Source organism: Atractosteus spatula, chromosome 2 (genome assembly GCF_055471065.1).
Source record: "Atractosteus spatula isolate fAtrSpa1 chromosome 2, fAtrSpa1.hap1, whole genome shotgun sequence".
Taxonomy (NCBI): domain Eukaryota; kingdom Metazoa; phylum Chordata; class Actinopteri; order Semionotiformes; family Lepisosteidae; genus Atractosteus; species Atractosteus spatula.
This window is the reverse complement of record NC_142707.1, coordinates 12820214-12842440: the sequence shown is the minus strand read 5'-3', so window position 1 is coordinate 12842440 and position 22227 is coordinate 12820214. Positions and strand designations below refer to the sequence as shown.

The 22227-nt window shown below is 49.5% G+C and overlaps 1 protein-coding gene across 1 annotated transcript; it reads right to left on the bottom strand.

Moving 5' to 3' along the window:
* Positions 1 to 11454: 11454 nt before the first annotated feature.
* LOC148839294 (uncharacterized) lies at positions 11455 to 20393 on the bottom strand. The gene is made up of 2 exons (XM_088907787.1): positions 20294 to 20393; positions 11455 to 16864 (listed from the first exon to the last, which is right to left on the bottom strand). The coding sequence occupies exon 2, from the start codon at positions 16843 to 16845 to the stop codon at positions 15265 to 15267; it is 1581 nt and encodes a 526-aa protein (XP_088763913.1). The 5' UTR covers positions 16846 to 16864; positions 20294 to 20393; the 3' UTR covers positions 11455 to 15264.
* Positions 20394 to 22227: the final 1834 nt, after the last annotated feature.

The following is a 22227-nucleotide window of genomic DNA, read 5'->3' as shown; positions in this document are numbered from 1 at the left end:
AGAGAGAGAGAGAGGGGGGGGGGGGAAGACAGATACGTAGAGGAAGCGAGAAAGAGGAGACCGCAGACGAGAACCCTGCTAGCTGTGAAACACAACGGGGAGGCTTGGCATTGATCCCGTTGCTCTGGAGCTGGGGGGCGGGGTGGGGTCACCCACTCCTATTGTTCCTGGTCCAATCCGCCAGGAGGGGGAGGAAACAGAGTGGGTCCACCCAGGGTGGCGGCGGAGGGACAGCTCCCGCGGTGCTGAACGGGGGCGGGGTGGAGAGAGAGAGAGAGAGAGAGCCTCCAGGATCCGCTGCTTGACAGACGCTGGACGTTGAGCTCCTGCCCCTGCTGCACAGCCCCTGTCCTGCGGGCTCCGCGCCCTTCCCAGGTAGGCAGTGCAGTGTCCCGTTTGGGAAATGAGCACATTGCCGAGTAAGCAGTGGCCCAGCGCCATGTCTGCAGTTCTAATGACCAACCTGAGTCAATTTAATTTAATTTTGTATCTGTGATGACAATTTTGTATCTGTGCATCTATTTTCTTTCTGTTTCTCAAATGACTGTTTACTGGCTATTGTCTAGTTTTATGTGTTTTTTTTTAAATTCCTTCTTTCATGAGTACCTTCTTGTCTCTCTTGCCGTCACTGAAGCATTTTGACACATACAGGGCCGGATTTTGGTGTTCGTAGGCTCCGGGCACTTTCACTCTGAAATGTGCAAAAAGAGGGCTAAACACTAATTGAATTACTTCGATTGACATGATGCACTTTGAAATATTCTAATGCTAAACCACACGATTGATGGAGCGAGTCGAGCGACCATCACTTCGATACTTCAAGTTTCTAGAACAGCCGCTAGAAAGCGTCTGATTATTGATTTGGAGCACCTAGAGTCGAACGCAAGCATGTTGTTTCAGCTCGTTTTTCGTTAGTCACTAGTGTTTCCCTCCTTCGTAGGCCCTAAGAATTTCGTAGGCCCTAGGCACTGTGCCTACAGTGCATAATGGGAAATCCGGCACTGAACACATATTCATGTGTATGTAAATATATCACTGGGGCCTCTTAATATGGCTCCAACAGCAAAGGCGCTCGGTTGAGTGCAGATTGAGCTCCTTGATCGCGGGTTCGAACCTTGGTTATGTCACTAGCCAGCTGTGAGCAGGACTCCTCAAGAAGAGGAGCACAATTGTCTGAGCACTGCTGAGGGTAGGGTGGGGTTACTCAGTCGGGGTTCTTGGTGGTACCCTGTGGCCTCCTGGGGGCTTGCACACTCTTAGGCAGTGAGGGACATGCCTCTCTTCCAATCAGCACTGCTTGTGTTAAAAGGTGATTGGCTTGTGGGCGATCAGGTGGGAGGAGTCTGTCTACACTTCCTCATTCTCCCCTTGTGCAGTCGCAGTGTTTGTAGATGCCAGCCCAGATGTGAGAAACACACAACTGGCTGTTCCAAATTAGGCTACTCTAAAAAAGTTAAGTTATATATTTTTCTATATTGAAAGTCTTCCAGTGTTTTCTCCAGCTGAGTAATTAATCAAAGGCTAATTGTTTTCAGCTTCCAATTGGATGCAAGTTTGTAAATTTGCTCTCAGCTCTAAGAAGGTAGGGTGGGATTTGTAATTGGTATCAGCCCTGTACCACTTTCTGAGGTTCAGAGCCACCCTCGATGAAGTGTGCTGTCTAAAACTGACTGGACATCTTTTTAATTTTTAAGATGGCTGTCAAAAATACATCCTGAATAGTTTAACTGGAATTGCAAGTTTAGCAATTACTAAATAGAGCTGTAAGTTATGAGAACTGTAGATCACAGGATATCAGCGCTATTCTTTCTCTCCCCTCTTTCGTATAGGTCTCAGCAATCATGTGTCACAGAGGGCTGGTTCCACTGTGGGTCGTCCTGTTGCTTCTGATATCACTGATCCCCACAGCCCAATCGCGGAGGGGCGGGTCAAGAGGTGGATCGAGGGGCGGGACTAGAGGCGGGGCAAGAGGCAGGGCAGGGGGCAAGGGCAAGGGCGGGACTTGGCGAGGAATCAAAGGTGGGTCGCTGGGAGGTGTCCGGGGTGTGGCTTTGGGCGGGGCCAAGGGAGTGGCCACAGGAGGATGGTTGGGGTCTCAACTCAAGGGCCTGCCTTCCCACATCTTGCCCAAGATGGGCTCAACCAATCAGGGGCTGAGGGTGGGGGGAGCGGTGGCAGCCGGGGCCATGGGGACGGCAGCACTGGGCTACGGGCTGGAAGCTCTGGGGGAATCGCGGTTGCACAGAGGCTTCGACATGGACTCCTCCAAGAAAGACCCCGCGCTTCTCTACGGACATGGAATCGGAGTCCGGAACCAGTCTATTCTTCCAGTCTTCTTCCATCACGGAGCCTCGGACCCTGGGCCCACCTCCACGACAGCTGTCATCGTCACTGGGCTGGTCTTTTCCGTTCTGCTGGGCACCTGGATAAGAACCTAGGAAGACGGGGAATCCTGGCTAGGACTTGCAGTGCTGCCTGTGTACAGCAGTGGCCAAACCCTTTAACATTGCTCTGGCACCACGTCTAGCAGGACTCTCATGTCAGTGTCTGTATCTGATTACGTTAAATAACCGGACTCTTCAGCCTTGAATAGGCTACTGTACCTTGAATCCAGTGCATAATTTAAATATAAAGTCTTTTAAAAGACCCTGAAAAAAAACAACCTTTTTTGAGCTGACTGAGAAATTTAAGCTGAATTGAACACCAGACAACCTGGTCACACCTTCATAAACTGTGACTCCACACCTTGGTGTGCTGGGAAAGTTCTGAAGTCTATATTGATTTACAGATACGTATGTGCATGTTGCTGTTTTTTCTGTACGGAACTGCACAAAACAAGTATAGTAAAACATGGTAAAAGAACCTGGGTGCCCAGAAAGAGCCCGAACCAGCTAATCCAAGCCATGCCACTACAAACTCCAGCGCAATTGATAACGGCACTCGAGTCCCTGCGTGCATGGCGACCTCCTTGATCGCAGTTTGAGCCTGGATCAAAAAGCGGTAAAGCAGCGTGAGTCGGCCAGTAGTCTCTTGGGGATAGGTGAAGTTGTCAGTTAGGCAACCTCTCCCCCAATCAGCTCTGATCTTCCGCTTGGGGGGCTGTGCTGTCTGTGACGTGTTAAAAGGCGATTGGCTCAAGGGTAGATAGGTGGGAGGAGTCTATCTGCACTTCCTCGATCTCTCCCGTGTATGCTCGCAGGCTTGGTAGCCGTGACGTGGGAAGTACACAGCCATTACAAATCAGGTGGGGGAAAAAACCCCCAAAATTGCCGATTCTGATTATTGACAATTTTTCAGAAAAAATGTGGACTGAGTCTCCAGCTCGACTCTCCCTCGAAACGTTTAAAACGGTTTGCTTATCGTGGTCCAACTGCTCCCCGAGAGCGCCTCGATCACTGAGGATACAGGGCGGAGCAGAAACCCTTCAAGACCTACTGTCGAAGTCAGTGAGGAATCACTCGGCTGTGGTTTCGTGGGACGTTCGCAAGTTTACAAATCCTTTCAGACTGGAATTGAAAACGCTGCTCTGTTAAACTGTCCACTGCGTATAAAGCAACAGGCGTAGGAAAATGGTGGGTAGCTGCGTCAGCATGCGTAGGCTGCAAAGGAACACGTAAAAGGTTTATTCCACGCTGAAAAGAGAAGAAAGAAAACAACGTTTCGGCTGTGAAGCTTTCTTCGGGTGCGAAGAAGGCTCCACACCCGAAGAAGGCTCCACAGCCGAAACGTTGTGTTTTCTTTCGTCTCTTTTCAGCCTGGAATAAACTTTTACCTGTTCCTTTGCAGACATGGAAAATGACGCCTAATTGCAGCCTCACTATTTGAGCTTCCATTCTTTTGTAAGAGGTGAGCAGATATATTAGGCTTGAGTGTTTTGCAGTAAATCTTTTAATTCGTTTTAAAACTCGGTCCCGCTTACTCATACTGCACATGTTTATCCCGAGCTTTTATCTGTAACGCGAAACCTGTGACCAGCGTTGCTGCGGGCAGATTAATTTCTCGTCGCAGAAGCCCCGCTGTCAGGCCGGATGCCCGATACTCGCCGCTGTATCCGGAGACCTTGCTCGCGTACTTCGTGGGCATCGTCATAGTGGGCAGGGCAGGACGCACTCTGGAAACACTCTGCTCCGTGGAAGAAATCCCAATAAACCCAGCATGGTGTTTAATACTCTGATGTGGAGTTTTTTATTTGGTCAAGGGTGCTGCTGTCTGTGCACGTCGGATGCTGGAGACTTCAAACAGACTCTGGCTGGTTTCCAGCGGGCTCCGAGCAGGAGATCTCGCCGCCAGCTGAGCTGCCTAATTGAGACACTGGAGCGGAGGAACAGCTGCGCTCTACCGGGAACACGCCTGTCCCCCTGCTGGAGTTCGGGCATACAATTTCAAATATTGATGTGGCCAAGGTACATCATAATGAGATTACGAGGCAGTTCAGGTATCCGAGGGCTGTTTTCCTGAACACGCAAGCGCACCGAACTGATCTTTTGCCTCTCTCTCTCTTCTTGTCAGATGCGCCCAGCGCTCCGGGCTGTTGGATAACGTTACTCGGCGCTCTCGGCTGGCAGAAAACGTTTTGTAGTATTGTTCATGCTGCGCGTACTGGACGCAGGCCAGGTCCGTGCCTACAGCCCGTTTCAAGCTCAGTATATCCCAGCCCTGCTGGTTTGGGGAAAACGGACCGGCCCCGTGAGGTGAGATGGAAGGTGTTTCCCGACATTGCTGATGCCCCCGGCGGATAGGAGCGCCAACTCCCCGCCCTTTCGGGCAAAGCTGCAGTGCGCTCGGACTTCCTGCCCGTTTCGGCGGGTTCCGGTCGTCGGATCAATTAGCTATTGACCCCCCGGGGGGTCAGATCACGGACTGTATAGTCTGCAGGCGTGCACGGAGACGTGCTTACAAAGTCGTTTTTATTTTCCCCAACTGTCGCAGCTCTGCTTTCGCGCCCATGGCCAGCGCGGCGAAGCTCCGTGAAGCTGCTCCCCCTCCTCTTTGATAGAGAGAGCGCACCCATAGAGACCCACTGCATCTGTTCGTGCTCCGAGAGGCGGTCCCGGCCAGGCGACCCGGCCGCCGCACAAGTCGAGAGCCCCGGCGGAAGGCTGTGCGCGTGCCGTTGCGCAGATTCCGCCTTCCGTTCCCACGGCAACGCCTCTCTGCCGTTCACGCCGTGGCGCCCGGCTGAGGCTGTTGAAGTCTGTTTGGGAAAACTTTTTAAAAAATCAGTGCAAAGTGAGGATATTTACAAATGTTCCGCTGAATTTATAATGGGTTAGTTTATATAAAAAAACGACCACTTTTTCAGTAAAGACTTATGTAGGGACATATAGATACATATGTAAGAGTACAGGAGCTTCTGCGAAATAAAGTAATAATTATAATTATTATAACTGTTCTGTTACAGTAGGGGACTGTAGTAAAAGTACAGTAGGACAGTGCTGTTACAGTAGGGACTGTAGTAAAAGTGCAGTAGGACAGTGCTGTTACAGTGGAGACTGTAGTAAAAGTACAGTAGGACAGTCCTGTTACAGTAGGGACTGTAGTAAAAGTACAGTAGGACAGTGCTGTTACAGTAGGGGACTGTAGTAAAAGTGCAGTAGGACAGTGCTGTTACAGTGGAGACTGTAGTAAAAGTACAGTAGGACAGTCCTGTTACAGTAGGGACTGTAGTAAAAGTACAGTAGGACAGTGCTGTTACAGTAGGGACTGTAGTAAAAGTGCAGTAGGACAGTCGTTACAGTGGAGACTGTAGTTAAAGTACAGTAGGACAGTGCTGTTACAGTAGGGGACTGTAGTAAAAGTACAGTAGGACAGTCGTGTTACAGTAGGGGACTGTAGTAAAAGTGCAGTAGGACAGTGCTGTTACAGTGGGGACTGTAGTAAAAGTGCAGTAGGACAGTCCTGTTACAGTGGGGACTGTAGTAAAAGTACAATAGGACAGTAATGTTTCAGTGGAGACTGTAGTAAAAGTGCAGTAGGACAGTCCTGTTACAGTAGGAGACTGTAGTAAAAGTGCAGTAGGACAGTGCTGTTACAGTGGGGACTGTAGTAAAAGTGCAGTAGGACAGTGCTGTTACAGTGGGGACTGTAGTAAAAGTGCAGTAGGACAGTCCTGTTACAGTGGGGACTGTAGTAAAAGTGCAGTAGGACAGTGCTGTTACAGTGGGGACTGTAGTAAAAGTGCAGTAGGACAGTCCTGTTACAGTAGGAGACTGTAGTAAAAGTGCAGTAGGACAGTGCTGTTACAGTGGGGACTGTAGTAAAAGTGCAGTAGGACAGTCCTGTTACAGTGGGGACTGTAGTAAAAGTACAGTAGGACAGTAATGTTTCAGTGGAGACTGTAGTAAAAGTGCAGTAGGACAGTGCTGTTACAGTGGGGACTGTAGTAAAAGTGCAGTAGGACAGTCCTGTTACAGTAGGAGACTGTAGTAAAAGTACAGTAGGACAGTAATGTTTCAGTGGAGACTGTAGTAAAAGTGCAGTAGGACAGTCCTGTTACAGTAGGAGACTGTAGTAAAAGTGCAGTAGGACAGTGCTGTTACAGTGGGGACTGTAGTAAAAGTGCAGTAGGACAGTCCTGTTACAGTGGAGACTGTAGTAAAAGTGCAGTAGGACAGTGCTGTTACAGTGGGGACTGTAGTAAAAGTGCAGTAGGACAGTGCTGTTACAGTGGGGACTGTAGTAAAAGTGCAGTAGGACAGTGCTGTTTCAGTGGAGACTGTAGTAAAAGTGCAGTAGGACAGTCCTGTTACAGTAGGAGACTGTAGTAAAAGTGCAGTAGGACAGTCCTGTTACAGTAGGAGACTGTAGTAAAAGTGCAGTAGGACAGTGCTGTTACAGTGGGGACTGTAGTAAAAGTGCAGTAGGACAGTCCTGTTACAGTGGGGACTGTAGTAAAAGTACAGTAGGACAGTAATGTTTCAGTGGAGACTGTAGTAAAAGTGCAGTAGGACAGTCCTGTTACAGTAGGAGACTGTAGTAAAAGTGCAGTAGGACAGTGCTGTTACAGTGGGGACTGTAGTAAAAGTGCAGTAGGACAGTCCTGTTACAGTGGAGACTGTAGTAAAAGTACAGTAGGACAGTGCTGTTACAGTAGGAGACTGTAGTAAAAGTACAGTAGGACAGTGCTGTTACAGTGGGGACTGTAGTAAAAGTGCAGTAGGACAGTGCTGTTACAGTGGGGACTGTAGTAAAAGTGCAGTAGGACAGTCTTGTTACAGTGGAGACTGTAGTAAAAGTACAGTAGGAGAGTGCTGTTACAGTAGGAGACTGTAGTAAAAGTACAGTAGGACAGTGCTGTTACAGTGGGGACTGTAGTAAAAGTACAGTAGGACAGTGCTGTTACAGTGGGGACTGTAGTAAAAGTGCAGTAGGACAGTGCTGTTACAGTGGGGACTGTAGTAAAAGTACAAAATTACCCACCTGCTTGCTATGTGCCAAGAGCTTTGAGTCACACTCTCTTTAGGTAAGTTAAATAAAGAGCAGCGTATTAGAAAAGATTAGAGCACTAAGCCCATGCCCTGTGATTGTGCCAAAAAAGAAGATGAAAACATTTTAGTTCATGCATCACAAATATTTATGACAGTGAAAAAAAGCCAGATCAATTTTGATAGCCTCCAGCCCCCATGAAAATGATATTGAAAGCGCATTGTGGTATTGGATATGTCACTTCGCTCTTTCTCGATGGTCCCAGTGTGCTGTACCCACTGGGAGAGGTCTCTCAGTCCCTGGCGTCCCCAGTGGGACCTGTAGCCTAGCAACATCAGAATCTCTTCCAGCTGAGAGCGTCGCCATGGAAACAGCTCCCATCGCTACAAGGCTTCTGAGGGTAGCTGGCACAGGACAGGTATTTTTAAGATGATTAAAAAAATGGAAAAAAACACTTAAAAAGGTATTTTCAATTTATAAATCATTTTTATTTTCCCAGATTATTATTCGTGTTAATAGTATCAATATTAATTATTGTAATAATTATATAGACGAGTGATATTATTATTATTGCTATTGTTTTTATTATTAGTCCATCTGTGCACTGGTTTTCCATATCTGAATGACATGAATGAAAACTTCCAGTTTAATTGATGTTTTTGTTTCCATTGTGACCACTCAGATGGTCAAAATGGAAAGGAAAATTACTTTTGTAATCAAAACGCTCATTACAGCGGTCATGTCACAGAAGGTGACGTCATGTAAAGACTGTAGCCTCCTGTCTGATCGGGTCCTCGTGATCCACACTGCTGCGCGTGGATCTTGCTTTTAGAGTCTCGGCGTTAGCGCGATGTTATTGTGTCTCTGCTGCACCTGTCCCTCGCCACCCCCAAGATTGCCATTCCAGCAGTCCACGCCGCACGGCATTTATTATTCATCCTTCTGATTGAATTGACATCTCTTAATTATTAATGTCAGCGCTGCGAAACAAAGGAGAGATCGCGCTGGCCCAGTGCACACGCGTGTTACCTGTGCGTGTGTCACATGGGCACGCTGTCCTGAATGAGGACTGATCCCGAGGGGGCTGGGGGGGGGTGATAGAGACATTATCACAGGATTCCAGTGGGACTCCAGTTACGGGAAGAAAGCGTAGTGTCGGGATTTTCGGGACAGGCAAGACCGCGAGCGTCAAGGTGTCAGTCATGGAATGGAAGGTTCGGAGCACGCGTGTGCTGGTTTCCCTCCCAGCCAATCAGAGGCCGGTGTCGTCACTCCAAACCAATGAGAGCGAGAGACGAGTCACCGCTGAAACTCAGTCAGGTGTCTGGCGCTAATTGAAAGGGCCTTTCGGGAGGACGATGGCGGAGGTGATCGGAGATTATTTAGAACCGCTTATCTTAATAACAAGTGAGACGGTCACGACTGAGGTGAGGCGGGGTGAAAGCGATTCCGTGGAGGCGTTTTGGTGAGTTTTTGCTTTGCAGAGCAAACGACGAGGAGTATGCGGCGTGCAGCACACGCCAAAGTCTTTCATTTTAAAATCGATTCCTCACTATCGGAACAAGATCGGAAAAATGGTTGGAAATGCGCAAAGGCGGGTGATAGCGGACCCGTTCTTGTGAATGAGGGTTCTCTGTGTGTGTGTGTGGCTGTGGCTGAGCGCAGTTCATGATTTATCCTCTACACGTCTCCCGGGTGCACACGGAGGAGACGGCGCTGGAGTGACGTCATGGAGAGCGGTCGAGATGAGATGGTATAATTACGGACGACCCCCAAGAGACGTGTTGGCATGTTGCTGATTTCTATCGAAACTGTATTCAGCAGGGCAGGAGAATTCAAACGCGGAAACATTTTTTATAGTTCATAAGGAAAGGTGGCAGTTATACAGTGTAGATGAGGCATTTCATTTGCAATGTGACCAACAAATGTTGTTTGTGCGCTGCACTCTCACTGGACATTCCTCAACTTACTAGTGATGATGTCATAACTGTATGTGGACACATAAACCCCAATATATCAGAAAACATCTTCTTGTGAAGTCCCAAACCCAAGGTCTTAGAGTCATACGTCATATGTGACCTTCAAAATCAACACGATATGGAACCCTATTCCGAATTTGGTCTTTCAGAATATAGGTGGTCTTGACTTTTTGTTAAAGTGTAATTTTGATCAATTAATCATGATTTTTCTTATATCCAACTTTAATATACATGAATAATATCTAGGAATTATAATTTCTCACCTCATACATACTATTTATGGGATAACAAAGACATTAAGTACAAATTAAAAAAAATTCTTGCAGACATGGTATAATAATAAGAATGTTGTATATAGAGAGTAGTTTACTTACAGGACGCTGAATTTTTAAAAAGGTTTCAGATTCTAGTTAACCCTGGGAATATGCCATGGTCTTTGATGCTATTCCTGAGAGTGGTGAGTTTTCATAACTCTGTTAGTGTTGACCTACCTTCAGAACTCCTGAGCTCCTGACCAGAGGGCTGTGGGTTCAAATCCCAGCTGGTGCCACTGATGCTGTATCCTTGAGCAGTGCACTTTATTCAGAATGTACCAGCACATGTGACTCTGTGAATGAGCACCAAACTGGCATGTGAAAACATGATTGCTTTTGGCTTAAACTAACCACTCTGATATTTAACTGTGTTCTATTGGTGGAACAGTTACAACTGGAAATCACCCCATTTCCCCTGTGTAGTTCCCTGCTCCCTCTTGTGGGCACAAGATGACAGTGCACTGGGGTCGCCCAGTGCTATAGAGTCTGATGCAGTGAACATGGAAGGAGATAGCCCAGTATAGCAGGACAAGAGGGATATAAAGGCCTCATTGTTGTCCATCGTTGTCCAAGACAAGGTTCAAGGTGGGCATGGTGTTTCACAGCTGACCGATCCAGAGAACCGATCCGATCTGATCCGGGCCACTCGCTCCTGTACGAGTGGCCCGGAGAACATCAGGCAGAAAATAAAGCTTTGTGTTGGAAAGAGGCGTATCCATTTGGGCTTTTAGCCTAAGAACAACTTTTAATCATCCGTTTTTCGGCAGAGAGGGGGGAAAGGGAGAAAGGGCAGGAACTGTTGGGCAAAATGTTAAAAATTCTGGAAAGAGCCAATGCTCGAGACCCAGCAGACAGCTCGGGTTCGAGATCCACCTCTTCGAGATTGCAAGCTCATGTGAGGGATTCAGCTGTTAAAGGAACAGAAGCTTTCTAGACGCTGTGGGGAACCCAAGGTAAGCAGAACATTAGAACGTATAGGTAAGCATAGAATTGATGTTAAGTTAAAATTGTATAGCACGCTAGTGAGGCCTCATTTAGAATATCGTGTAGAGTTTTGCTCCACATTATCAAACGGATGTTGCTGTTCTGTAATCAGTTCTGAGAAGGTAAATCAGAAGCATTCTGGGGATTGAAAGAATGTCCTGCACTAACAGGTTGAAGTATATTAATACATTAATATATTAAAAACTTGGGGGTCCATGTAAAGATAGTTGGCCCATTCAAATACAGCCATGGTATTCAAAATCCTCAGGGGAATTGACAACGTCCTCCCAGCAGGGTTCTTCAGAATCAATACTGCAACATGAACCAGGTGGAAACGGTGTGCAAGTGCATTTAAAACCGAGAACAGGAGGCACGTACACTAAGGGTGGCAGGAGTGTGGATCTGGCTACCCCGCCATGTTGTTAATGCCAACGCCCTGGCTTCTTTCCAGAGACAGCTGGTTGGGATTCTCGAATCCATTCGTTTCTACCTGCCACAGGAGCTAGAAGGCCAGCTGGCCTCTCATGTGTACTCTACCTGCTGTTGTGCTCTAGAGCTCCCTCCACCTTGCCTTCCCAGGCGCCCTCACTCTGACCTTTGACACGGGTGCTCTAGTGCAAGCAGTCCTGCTGCGAACGCATGGAGTCTTTGTTGACTGCAGGTCGGCCCCTGTACCTGCTGAGCCCGACCTCTTCCGGACCGGGGTTCCGGATTCCTCTGGGAGAGTCTTAAAGAAACCAGCAGGAAAGGCATTTCCCGAAAACCCACAGCGTCCTTTATTGTGTTTGACTGCGATTATTTACAGAGATATGCAGTAAGCTAGCAGGTGCACTCAGAGGGCAGAGGGAAGTGGAAACACATCAGAAAAGACTCTTACAAGCTCATATGCAGTGTGTAAATTCAGCCCAGTATGCAGGGTTTATCTGTGTGGGGGCGTATTCACAAAGAATCAGCATTCCTGGTATTGCAAAGGACCCGCTGTGCGTTTGCCAACAGGTCCAGGTCTTTTCCTTTTTGTTCCAGTCCCTCTGCGTCTCCACAGCCGGTTAGTTTCACCGGGACTTGGCGTCCTGTGCCCAGGCTGCGCTGGGTTCTGAATCCCGTCCAGCCACTGCACCTGGTGTAGACCGCACTGCAGGCTGCGTCCTTGCCTCAGTCATCTCCAATTTGCCCAAAGGGAAGCAGGATGACTCCGCTGGCCTGCGGTCTGCGCACCCCGAAGAGAGCGGGCAGCAGAGAGCGTAGCACAGACCTGGTCGGCTCGTCATCCTCTCGCAAGCCCACTTGGCTTGTGCTCGAAGAAAATCCGATCCCGCGGCTTTCCTTTGGTTACGTCAATGAGTTAGCCGACAACTTGCCTCCTACAACTGCATCGCTGCAAGAGAGGATGGCTCGTCTCTTCCTGATCCGTCGGGTTCTGCCTGTGGTCCTACAGGAGAGTGCTGGGTCCAGAGTTCTACAGAACCACAGCAGGAGAGCCATGGTCCTGGGGGCTTATGGGGAACTGTAAACTGCTAACTAGCATGTAACCTTAGATTAATTAGCCAAAACCCTGATCCACTTCAGCCACTCCTAGCCCAGGTGGACCACACACCAAAAGACCATATGGTTCCGTACAGCACCTGTGGGTGCCGGCACAAGGCAGGTGGTGATTTGCACCTCATTCATGATTATTACCAATGCCTTAAGCTGTTAAGTAATAGAATTGAGATCAAGAATTTGTCTCTAGCTAAGTGACTTATTGTTGCACATGCAGACCTCTGGGACAGGTCTCTCCTGAAGGACAGGGCGCAAGTAGGCTCAGGGGCTCAGTAACTCACACAGGGAGTCCGCTGCAGAGCTGGGGTCTCATGGTGGAACCTCCACAGAACCAAGACCACCTACTAGCCCTTGCAACTACAAATAAAGAGCCCCACAGTCACTGTCACTCTCCTCTGCCCCCTACAGACCAGCCACAGCTGTGCAGGCCATATTAAACCATCTTACCAACAGCACTGTTCAGCAGGTTCTCTTGTTCATGCAATATTTATAGACACATAGTTAACAAGTATTTGTATACATATGACAGGGAAACAGAGAAGGAAACCTGCTACACCACAGCTGTATGAACATGTTTTACTTGCCACACGGTGTTGCACAAAACAGTTCCTGTGAAACCAGGCCAAGTGTACAGAACATTAATATTTTGATTCACTTCCATGCAAAAGGATTCAGTATAAGGGAGCCAACTACTAACATCCATCTTCCCGCTGTTGACTTTAATTAAGTAAGATGTAGCTCGCTATTGTTATAAGGTGAGTTAGCTGCATCTCGGCACAAGCTAGAATTGATCCAGTCTTTCCATACCAATATGGATCTGAGGCAACGATTAATGGATGTCCAGTTGTTAGGGGTCAAGTGATGGGATCTGAAAACTACTGTAGAAAGCTGTGTGCACAGGTTTCTAGCTATCTGTATAAATACAATATAAATATTCCTGCTAGTCTCGGAGGAGAGAAGCCAGATAATGTTTTTTTTTCAGCTCTAAATCACTCCAGGTGAAGAGCAGAGTCTCGCTGTTTTCCAGTCACAGGCTCTGGCCCAAGCTCGTGTGGGTTTCACTTACGTCCCCGTGGAGAAACCCAGGAAACGGGGACGTGTGCAGATAAACCCCCGGGCTCTCGGGCCTGCCACCTGTTCCTTTTTTTTTTAAATACGCCTTTTCTTAAAAAGTGCAACGAAACTGGCAGTGCATTGCATTTCTCTAGGGCAGTTCTCTAGGGCAGTTCTCTAGGGGACTGCATTTCTCTAGGGTGGCCGCCAGCCACTACAGGGGCTGTGTGTGGGCGGGGAAGTGAAATTGGATAGAAGCCTAAAACTGTCGGCACCCCAACCTGACGTCCTGTCTTTGAAGTCGGCGAAGCTGTAGCAGCCACGTCAATCAGTTACTCCACACACACACACACACACACGTTCTCACGTCTGTGTGCACATTGTCCACGCACGCACACATGCACACACTTTCTCACGTGTGTGTGCACACATTGTCCACGCATGCACGCACGCACACACTTTCTCACGTGTGTGTGCACATTGTCCACGCACGCACGCACACACTTTCTCACGTGTGTGTGTGTGCACACATTCTCCACACACACACAGCATTCCCGTGCCTCGCCGATAAACTGGCCAGGGTAACGCATTGCGGGCAGGTACATTACTGAGTGCACATTACCAGCTGATCCGTAAGGTTTCCACATGTAATGGAGTAATAAAACAATCAGTAGCGTGCGGGGGCCCCAGAAATGTGTGGGGATCGAAGAGGGGTCCAAAACACTGGAAGGGGCTCCAGTGCTTCTTCTGCTATCCAACGGCGATGGGCACTTCCTGCAGGGATTCGCGGCATGTGGGCAGCAGGGGCTCGGGGCACATCGACGGGCAGGACCCGGCCCAGAGGGAGCTGGGTTTCAGAACCCGCCGAATGCGGCCCCTGACCCACGAGGGCTCGGAAGGAGAGCCTGAGGTGGCTCTGCTTCGCTCCCCGGAGGCTGCTGGGTCTGGGGCACACAGTGACCGGCCCTGTAGTTATCCACCGCTACACCGCCATGCTGCAGCCCTGCTGACCCCAGAGCCCACCCCTCCCCCTCCTTATACAGGCCCTGGGCACCTCTTCAAAAGCAGTGAATTCAATTACAACGCATAACAGTACAAACCGTTTCTAAAAGACCAGGTTAACATCAATTTTGTACTTTTTCTACAGCCAGTATGCTGCTTTGCAGAAGTCTTAGACAACAATGCACATTCAGGATTCTCTACAGTAGGTTTACAAATGAGCAAAATATGAGCATCTGCGATTTACTCACTCTCCATTGAGGCTTCTACTGCACTACACGGCAACAATATTTCCTTGTGTTTAGCCTGCTTAGCGAGGGCGATCACTAATTAACATTGATCTGAATCTTTAAAAAGCCACGCAAGGTACACGATACATGAGCAGCCAATATGAAGGACTCTAGCAGCTCATCCATCAAGTTCATCAAGCAATCTAATCGGCCCGCTGTCAAGTGTCCCTCGTTGACACGGTCCATTCCTCTCCACACCTCCAGAGAGCTGACAGGCTAAGAGGCAGCTCTCTCAGGACTCACTGTGAGCTTGAAACGAAATGGCTGGGATGTCTCTTGAGTGAGCACGCAGAAGGTCTAAGACTTTGCAGGGCAGTGTGTATGCTGTAGCTGTTTTAGGATTCATGCACAGACACGTACAGTGCAGGCTTCATAAACAAGGTGCTTTGTTGGTAGTTTCAGGGGCAGGGGCTGCCCTTGTCCTCTCAGGGTGAAGACGAGGAGCCCGTGCACGAACGCACCAGTTCCGTTACAGAACAATAAGAATGCAGGGAGGCTAAAAGGGCTTGAAAAGCCTGGAGCTGTGAGAACCACATCCCAACTATAGGGGTTGGTTTTTTATACGCTAGGTAGGGCAACTTCTCTACATCGCTGCTGCTCTCCCTGCTCCACACCCTCTGAGAAGTCTGTATGGTCCCCTAGTCGGGGGGGGTTGATTTTACTCTTCTTTCCGTTTCGGGATCACTGCAGCAGTAGGGTGCTGGTCAGTAGCGTGAGAGAGGTTGTGACTAGCAGTACCAGCCCCTGACAGAGGGGGAGCTGTTGAGTCCCTGCCCCCTTGGGGGGCGCGCCGCGGGTGTCTGTCTGCTTCTGCAGGTAGCTGTCAGAGTAGGTGATGTAGCTCTCCACGCAGCGGCGGACCTTCAGCTGCTCGATCAGCTCCGGGTAGCCTATCTCCATGATGCTCACGGTGTCGTTGTCGTCCTGCTCTTGCTCTCCCAGGCTGGGGCTCGGGATGCCTGGCCCTTCTCCGGCAGGCCCTGTGCCCTGTGGTGAGGGCATCGCCAAACCGGCGTCGGACACAGCCTGGGTGCCGTTGGCGGTGCTGTTATTCACCTGGCTGGTCAGCGTGCCGTTGGGCTCGGCCCCGGGGTTGCCGGGGACGTTGCCAGGGGTGTGTCCGGGGGCAGGGCCGTCACTCGCCGGCGGGGGTGTGGCCTCGGGCTGTGGCAGGAGGTCGATCCTCTTCATGCAGTCGTCCATGTAGCTGTCGTAGCCCTGTGGTGGTGGGTTGTACTGGTAGTCGCGGCCATAGTCGTTTTCGTCGGTGGAGCGCGAGCCGTACCGCCGCCACATGTAGTGGTTGTAGTAGTGCGCCTCCTCCGGGCTGTGGAAGTTGAAGTTGGGCCGGGGGAAGCGGCCCAGGCCGTAGCCTACCGCCATGCCCGCCACCGCGCCCACACCTGCCGCCATCGCCGCCTTCTTCCCGAAGCCCTTGGACTTGTGCGACGGGCCGTAGCCCATCTCCTGCGCGGTCCTGGAGAAGGGGGAGCCGCCAGCCCCGTAGCCTCCTGCCCCGTGCCCGTATCCCCCAAACCTCGGGCTCGGGAATTTATTATTCGGGTTCCAGTTAGGGTACCCTGCTGGCTGCCCCCATCCCTGACCACCCCCCGGATACCCTGCTCCCCCTGGATAGGCGTGGGGATATCCCCCGGCCGCTGGGTACTGATTCGGATAGCCTCCCGGATTTACCCCTCCTCTGGCCGGATACTGATTGGGGTATCCCCCGGGGTACTGATTCGGATACCCCCCAGCGGGGTACTGGTTTGGATAGCCGCCAGGATTTGCCCCAGCTCTCCCTGGGTTCTGGTTGGGATACTGCTGAGGATAGCCCCCAGCGGGGTATTGGTTTGGATAGCCGCCAGGATTTGCCCCAGCTCTCCCTGGGTTCTGGTTGGGATACTGCTGAGGATAGCCCCCAGCGGGGTATTGGTTTGGATAGCCGCCAGGATTTGCCCCAGCTCTCCCAGGGTTCTGGTTGGGATACTGCTGAGGATAGCCCCCCGCCGGGTACTGCTGCTTGGGATAGCTCCCAGGATTGGGCTTCCCGGCGGCGCTCCCCGTGTTGCGCGTCTGCCCCGTGCTGCCCGTCTGGCCCGTCTTGCTCTTGCCGAAGTTCCAGCTCGAGCCCTTGCTGCTGCTGGATTTCGACCCCCCTCCCCGGGAGCCCCCCCCACGACCTTTGCCCCAGGCGGGGTCGCAGTGCAGGCCCAGGAGCAGAAGGAGAGCCAACAGGGAGAGGCGAAAGGCAGGGCGAAGCATGGCTGCAGCGTCCCACGACCTGCGGGAGAGAGAGGTCAAAGGTCACGGAGAGGACTCCTGACCTCCACTTGCCGCTGGCCCAGGGGGCTTCTGGGAGAGGACCAGCGGACCAGTGGAAACATGACTACCCTCATGCTAACCGTAATGGTCAACCAGGCAGGTCTCATTTCAGGTTTCACGTGGCTCCAGAAAAGCCAGCACAAGCTGATGAATATTTCAGACCTTCGGTCTTTGAGCCAGTTTACACAGGCAGGTGAGCGCAGACAAAATAAGACGAACTACCCAGACTTCCACTGCTTCATCGACACTCTTGCTACGAATGCGTTCAGCGGCATTCAGTCACTCTGCTTTCCAAACTTTGTAAATTCTGTCAGCTGAATGTGCCTGCTGGGTGTGATCAGCCAGAAAGTTAATAATTCAAGGCTCCTTAACATCCGCAAATATGCCACACACGTGGTTTCACCTGAACGACTGAATCAAAGCCTCAGAGGCAGAGCGTTTCAACAAGTAGAAATGACTGATTTGTGGAATTTGCATTTAAACGGCTCCGCTTCTTCGGAAATGTTCTGCAGGGCATGGGACAGGTATAGCCCGGCCCAGTTCTGTGTCATGTCACGTTCCTGCATCTCACAGCCCTCTACCACAGCAGCTGAACACGTCCTCTGCTTGCATTTTCCTTTGTTTTTATCTGACTGTTGCTTCTTCACAAGAGGTGCTACATCCAATATTTGTGGTACCGCTTTTTTGCTAACCACAATCATGTTTTCTCTGGTTATGTGTAAGTTGTGCTATTCTTGACACCTTTGTGTGTTTTGGTAAAAAGGAAGTAATTGCACATTTTCTAACCCTTCATCTAATTCAGAGTCGAAGTGTAGCCGGAGCCTATCCCAGCAAGCACTGGGCACAACGCAGGACGCCAGTGCATCACAGGGAACAGGGAACACACAGACACAAACACACACTCTCGCACCAGGGCCAGTATTCCCAGAAGCCAGTTAACCCAGCAGCATGTCTTTGGACTGTGGGAGGAAACCTGAGCACCTGGAGGAAATCTACGCATACTGTACATGGGGACAACGCACACTAACAGGGCACCACCCACAGTGTCGCTACACAATGCACACTAACAGGGCACCACCCACAGTGTCTCTACACAATGCAAAATAACAGGGCACCACACACAGTGTCTCTACACAACGCACACTAACAGGGCACCACACACAGTGTCTCTACACAACGCACACTAACAGGGCACCACACACAGTGTCTCTACACAATGCAAAATAACAGGGCACCGCCCACAGTGTTGCTACACAACGCACAGGATGGTTTTTCCTCTTGCGTTCACAAGGTATTTTTGCCCTGAAGAAAAACAAAAGGTTGCACAATCCCCTTAAGATGTCTTGGGATTACCACAGGGCTTTGTGACGCAGAGTGTTACCTTCATCAGGCACAGGCAGGGAAACACCTGACACGACCTACTGTAGGAGGCAGGTCAGGAACGGAGGTGGGCAGAAATATTAACTGGACAGGCTGCAGCCTTTACAAACTGGGCTGAACAGATGAGATTATCAGATCCTGAATAACGAGTGGACAACGTGGACTAATGTACAACCCTCTGCAGATTAATAGTCATGGATAAATACACATACTGTAAATGAATGTCAGGTTTAAGGACTGATTTCTCTTTCACTTTTTGTCGTGCACAAGATCAGCAACCCCTGAGCTTGGGGGCCCTGAAGACTCACCTAGGAGACAGAGGGCACAAGCCAGGATACCCAGCAGACCAGACACACACACACGCAGAGACGCGCACACAGACACGCCCACACAGAGACACACACAAACATACACACACAGACATGCATCAGACACACCCATCAGCCTAAACCGCATGTCTAAGAAAGGAAGCTGGAGCACATGGCAGACCCACACAGCCTTCCAGCAGAACATGCAAACTCCACACAGACAGGCGCCCAGGACTAGACCTGAGCCCAGGATCCATGAGGCAGCAGCACTATCCATCGTGCCACCCAAACTCCATGCCTTTCAGTGGCACTACCTGTAACCATGAATTACAGATCTACAGTACGGATGTGAACTATTTCTTTGCGTTTCTACACTAATACTCAATGCTTGCTCGTTTTCCAGTGCCCAGTGACGACACGCTGTCTACTCTACTCCAACCTAAAGGTCTGCTGCCCGACAAAGTATCGGGTTCAGGTCGGTTTTTCACGTACAGCTTCCTACACGTACAACTTGTTTTCTACTAAGTGAAAATGAATTCTTATTACTTTATGTTTTAAATGTATTTTTATTGGAAGAAATTCGTAACGCGCTCGCTCGTTCTCTCTCTCTCTCTCTCGTATGTGTGTAACAGAGCCTACAGCACCTAGCTAACGGATATCAGCCGCTCCCCACTTTCACAAGTATTACAGATTGATAAAATACCATTTTTTCTCGGCGCACGGCATTTTCTATCAACTCAAGCGCAAAGCAGCCGACATTGTCTGTGAGAATCCGTCTGTGTGTGCGCACCTGTGTCTACTCGCTCTGAGAGGAACAGTGTGACCGATTTAAGGTTCGGCTTTCGGATTGGGCAGTACCATTCGGGCTCGGTCGGGTCGGGCTTCAATTTCATGCCCGTGCAGACCCTCTACTCCAACCCCCGATCCCGGGGTGGAGAAATTCGCCCCCCTTACTTACCCCCCCTCCTCGTCTCTCCATCTACGCTGATCTACCGCACATGTGTGAGAACGCACGAGCGCGCCCGTGTCCCCCCCGCCCGGGTCCGCGCGCCGGCGGCGGCACCTGCGCCTGTCTGTGTAGATGACGTGCGCGCGCGCTCCAGAACAGCTCCGGCTCGTGGTGCCCCGAGCGGCCAGTAATCCTCGCTCGAGCGCGACCGTTACTTCCTCGCTCTGAGCTCCGCTCTACCGCGCGTCGCATCCTACATCCCTGACGCTGGAGTTTAAAATGGCGCTGCGCACTTCGAAAACAGTCGGTTTCTGCCCGGTACTACATTGAGGGGGAGAAAAAATGTTCCCATCCTTTCTGTGCGGAGTATATGATTTTCGTATTATCGGATAATGCGGGACATGGACGTTTCTGCTGCCGTAAATACATTTCCCTGGGTATTCGCCAACCCACTCCGATCTCTTGAATACCGCTTCTCCACCATTGGGAGCTAATGAGATCACCTCTCTGCATTTTTAAACCCGAGATTTTATGATACTGGTCTACAGTAATTATCAGTGCTGTCAACACATCGTGCCGCAAATTTACCAACATATACCAATCACAGTAACTTTTTTTTAAAACAACATCAGTTTATCCTGAGATTGAAGTAGCCGAGAAAAGACCGAAAAGGGTTGATTTGCCTTCTATCTGAAGCTGTCGTTGACCTAACACGCATATATAACTAAATACCGAACACACTCAAGCCTACCTTATCTCCAGTATAGTTATGTCGTGCTCTGGCACCGCCCTGGCTGTGTCTGTGTCTCCGCAGCGCTTGCCTGATGCCGCTGCTGTCTCAGTGCGATCGCAATGACGGCTGGCCGGAGCGCAGGCTGGTTTTGAGCAGCGACAGGCGAGGGGGCGGAGTCTCGCCCGCTTCCCGGCTCTGACACTTGCGGTGGGATTAATCCCGTCTAGAGGGAGAACCGATTCCCGGGTCGCCACACTTACAAGTGTACGGGAAAAAAAACAGTAGGACCCGGGGTTCACGACGTGTTAACGCGCCTCTGGGGCTCCCACTTTTCACTCTTTCATTTTCTTTCTTTCAAGGCGAAATTTCACGGTCCCCCGGTATGAATCGACATTATTTGTTTTCAATGTTTTTTTTACGCTTAACTCCTCCCAAAATACAAACACACACACACACGCACACACAGACTGGGATGCGCAAGCGTCGGAGATCAGTCGCTTAAACTACATCCCGCAGGAACACAAACCCGCATGGGTGTGATGTTTCCAGTCAGTGGCTAAAATCTGCTGTTAGGAGCAAAACGCCTCCTTCATTTTAGGAAGAGGCGCCAATCGAACTACACGGCTTGGCCCATCATGGAAATTCAAGGAAACTTCACCTTATCTGGGTCGCTCCGCAGTGTTGGACACAAGCTGCTATTGGCAACGAGCGAGCGGCACACATGCCGAGCGACTGACCCACCGAAGCAGCTTGGCCACAGTTTGCTGTGACTGCAAACTGGAAGCACTAAACGGAGCGTGAATTAGTTTATTGTGTAGCAGAGTTCAGCATTAAAACGTCTATAAGGGCCTCTTATACAGCTCTAAGCATCGTTTATCATAGGACATACAGTAGGCCACGGACTATCCTGATAAGGCATCCAGTATAGGATTCTCTAGATCGGGGCCGGTTCAGTCAGTAAATGAAGCGAACTTTCCTAGACAACAGAACATCTTTCTGTTAAGACAAAGAAGCGAGAATTACTCGATAAATATTAATTGTGGTTTGTACGGAAATACGCACGGTCTCCCAGATTAATTTCTTTCACTTTATGAAACTAATATTTACATACTGTAACTGATCTCCCAGTGATGGATCCGTGTCTTGAAATTGGCCAAGGCATCAGCTTTCAATGTCAGATAATGTGACGGGGCAGGCCGTTCCATACTCCCACAACCCTTTGTGTAAAGAGGTACCTCCTGTTCTCGGTTTTTGAAAGCCTTTTCCCCCTGGCAAAGTGAAATCGGTCCTAGGATCATTCCTAAAATTCATTTTCTGTTCACCGTTTGCATCCAAAATCTGGAATTCAAGCCGCAGTTTAAAATGTGGCAGCAATTCTTGAGTCACACAGGCGCGTTTACAGTTGTTCCTTGGATTTCCTTCCTTTTCCTGTACCAGACAGGTACAGACTCCATCCGGGATGGCCACCCTGCCAGAGGGAGTTCATACCCATTTTTGCAGGTGCTCAGCTAAAGGATGAATAGTGCAAATATTTAAATAATTCATTATTATGCACAGTAAATATTGTAGCTAGTGAATAATAATAATAATAAAAATAATAATAAGCCTAATAATTAACTTTATTTATAGAGCGCCTTTCAAACAAATGGCAGCTCAAAGTGCTTTACAAACCAAGCTTACAACTAAAATTTTAAAATTAAGAAAGAGACTTTCAAGTTGTAAAGGAGAACACAGCAATACAGTAAAGCAACATAAATGTCAATTTATGCTTGAAAAAGAAGGAAAAACGAGGGAAATCATAATAAAATAAGAATAATCAAAGATCAATAAAAAAAGAAAGATCAATCGAAAGAATAAAGGACCATTTGAACTAAAAGCTACATTAAAAAGATGTTTTCGCATGTCTTTTAAAGTAGTGTACCGAGCCTGACGGCCTGATAAAAAGTGGTAGT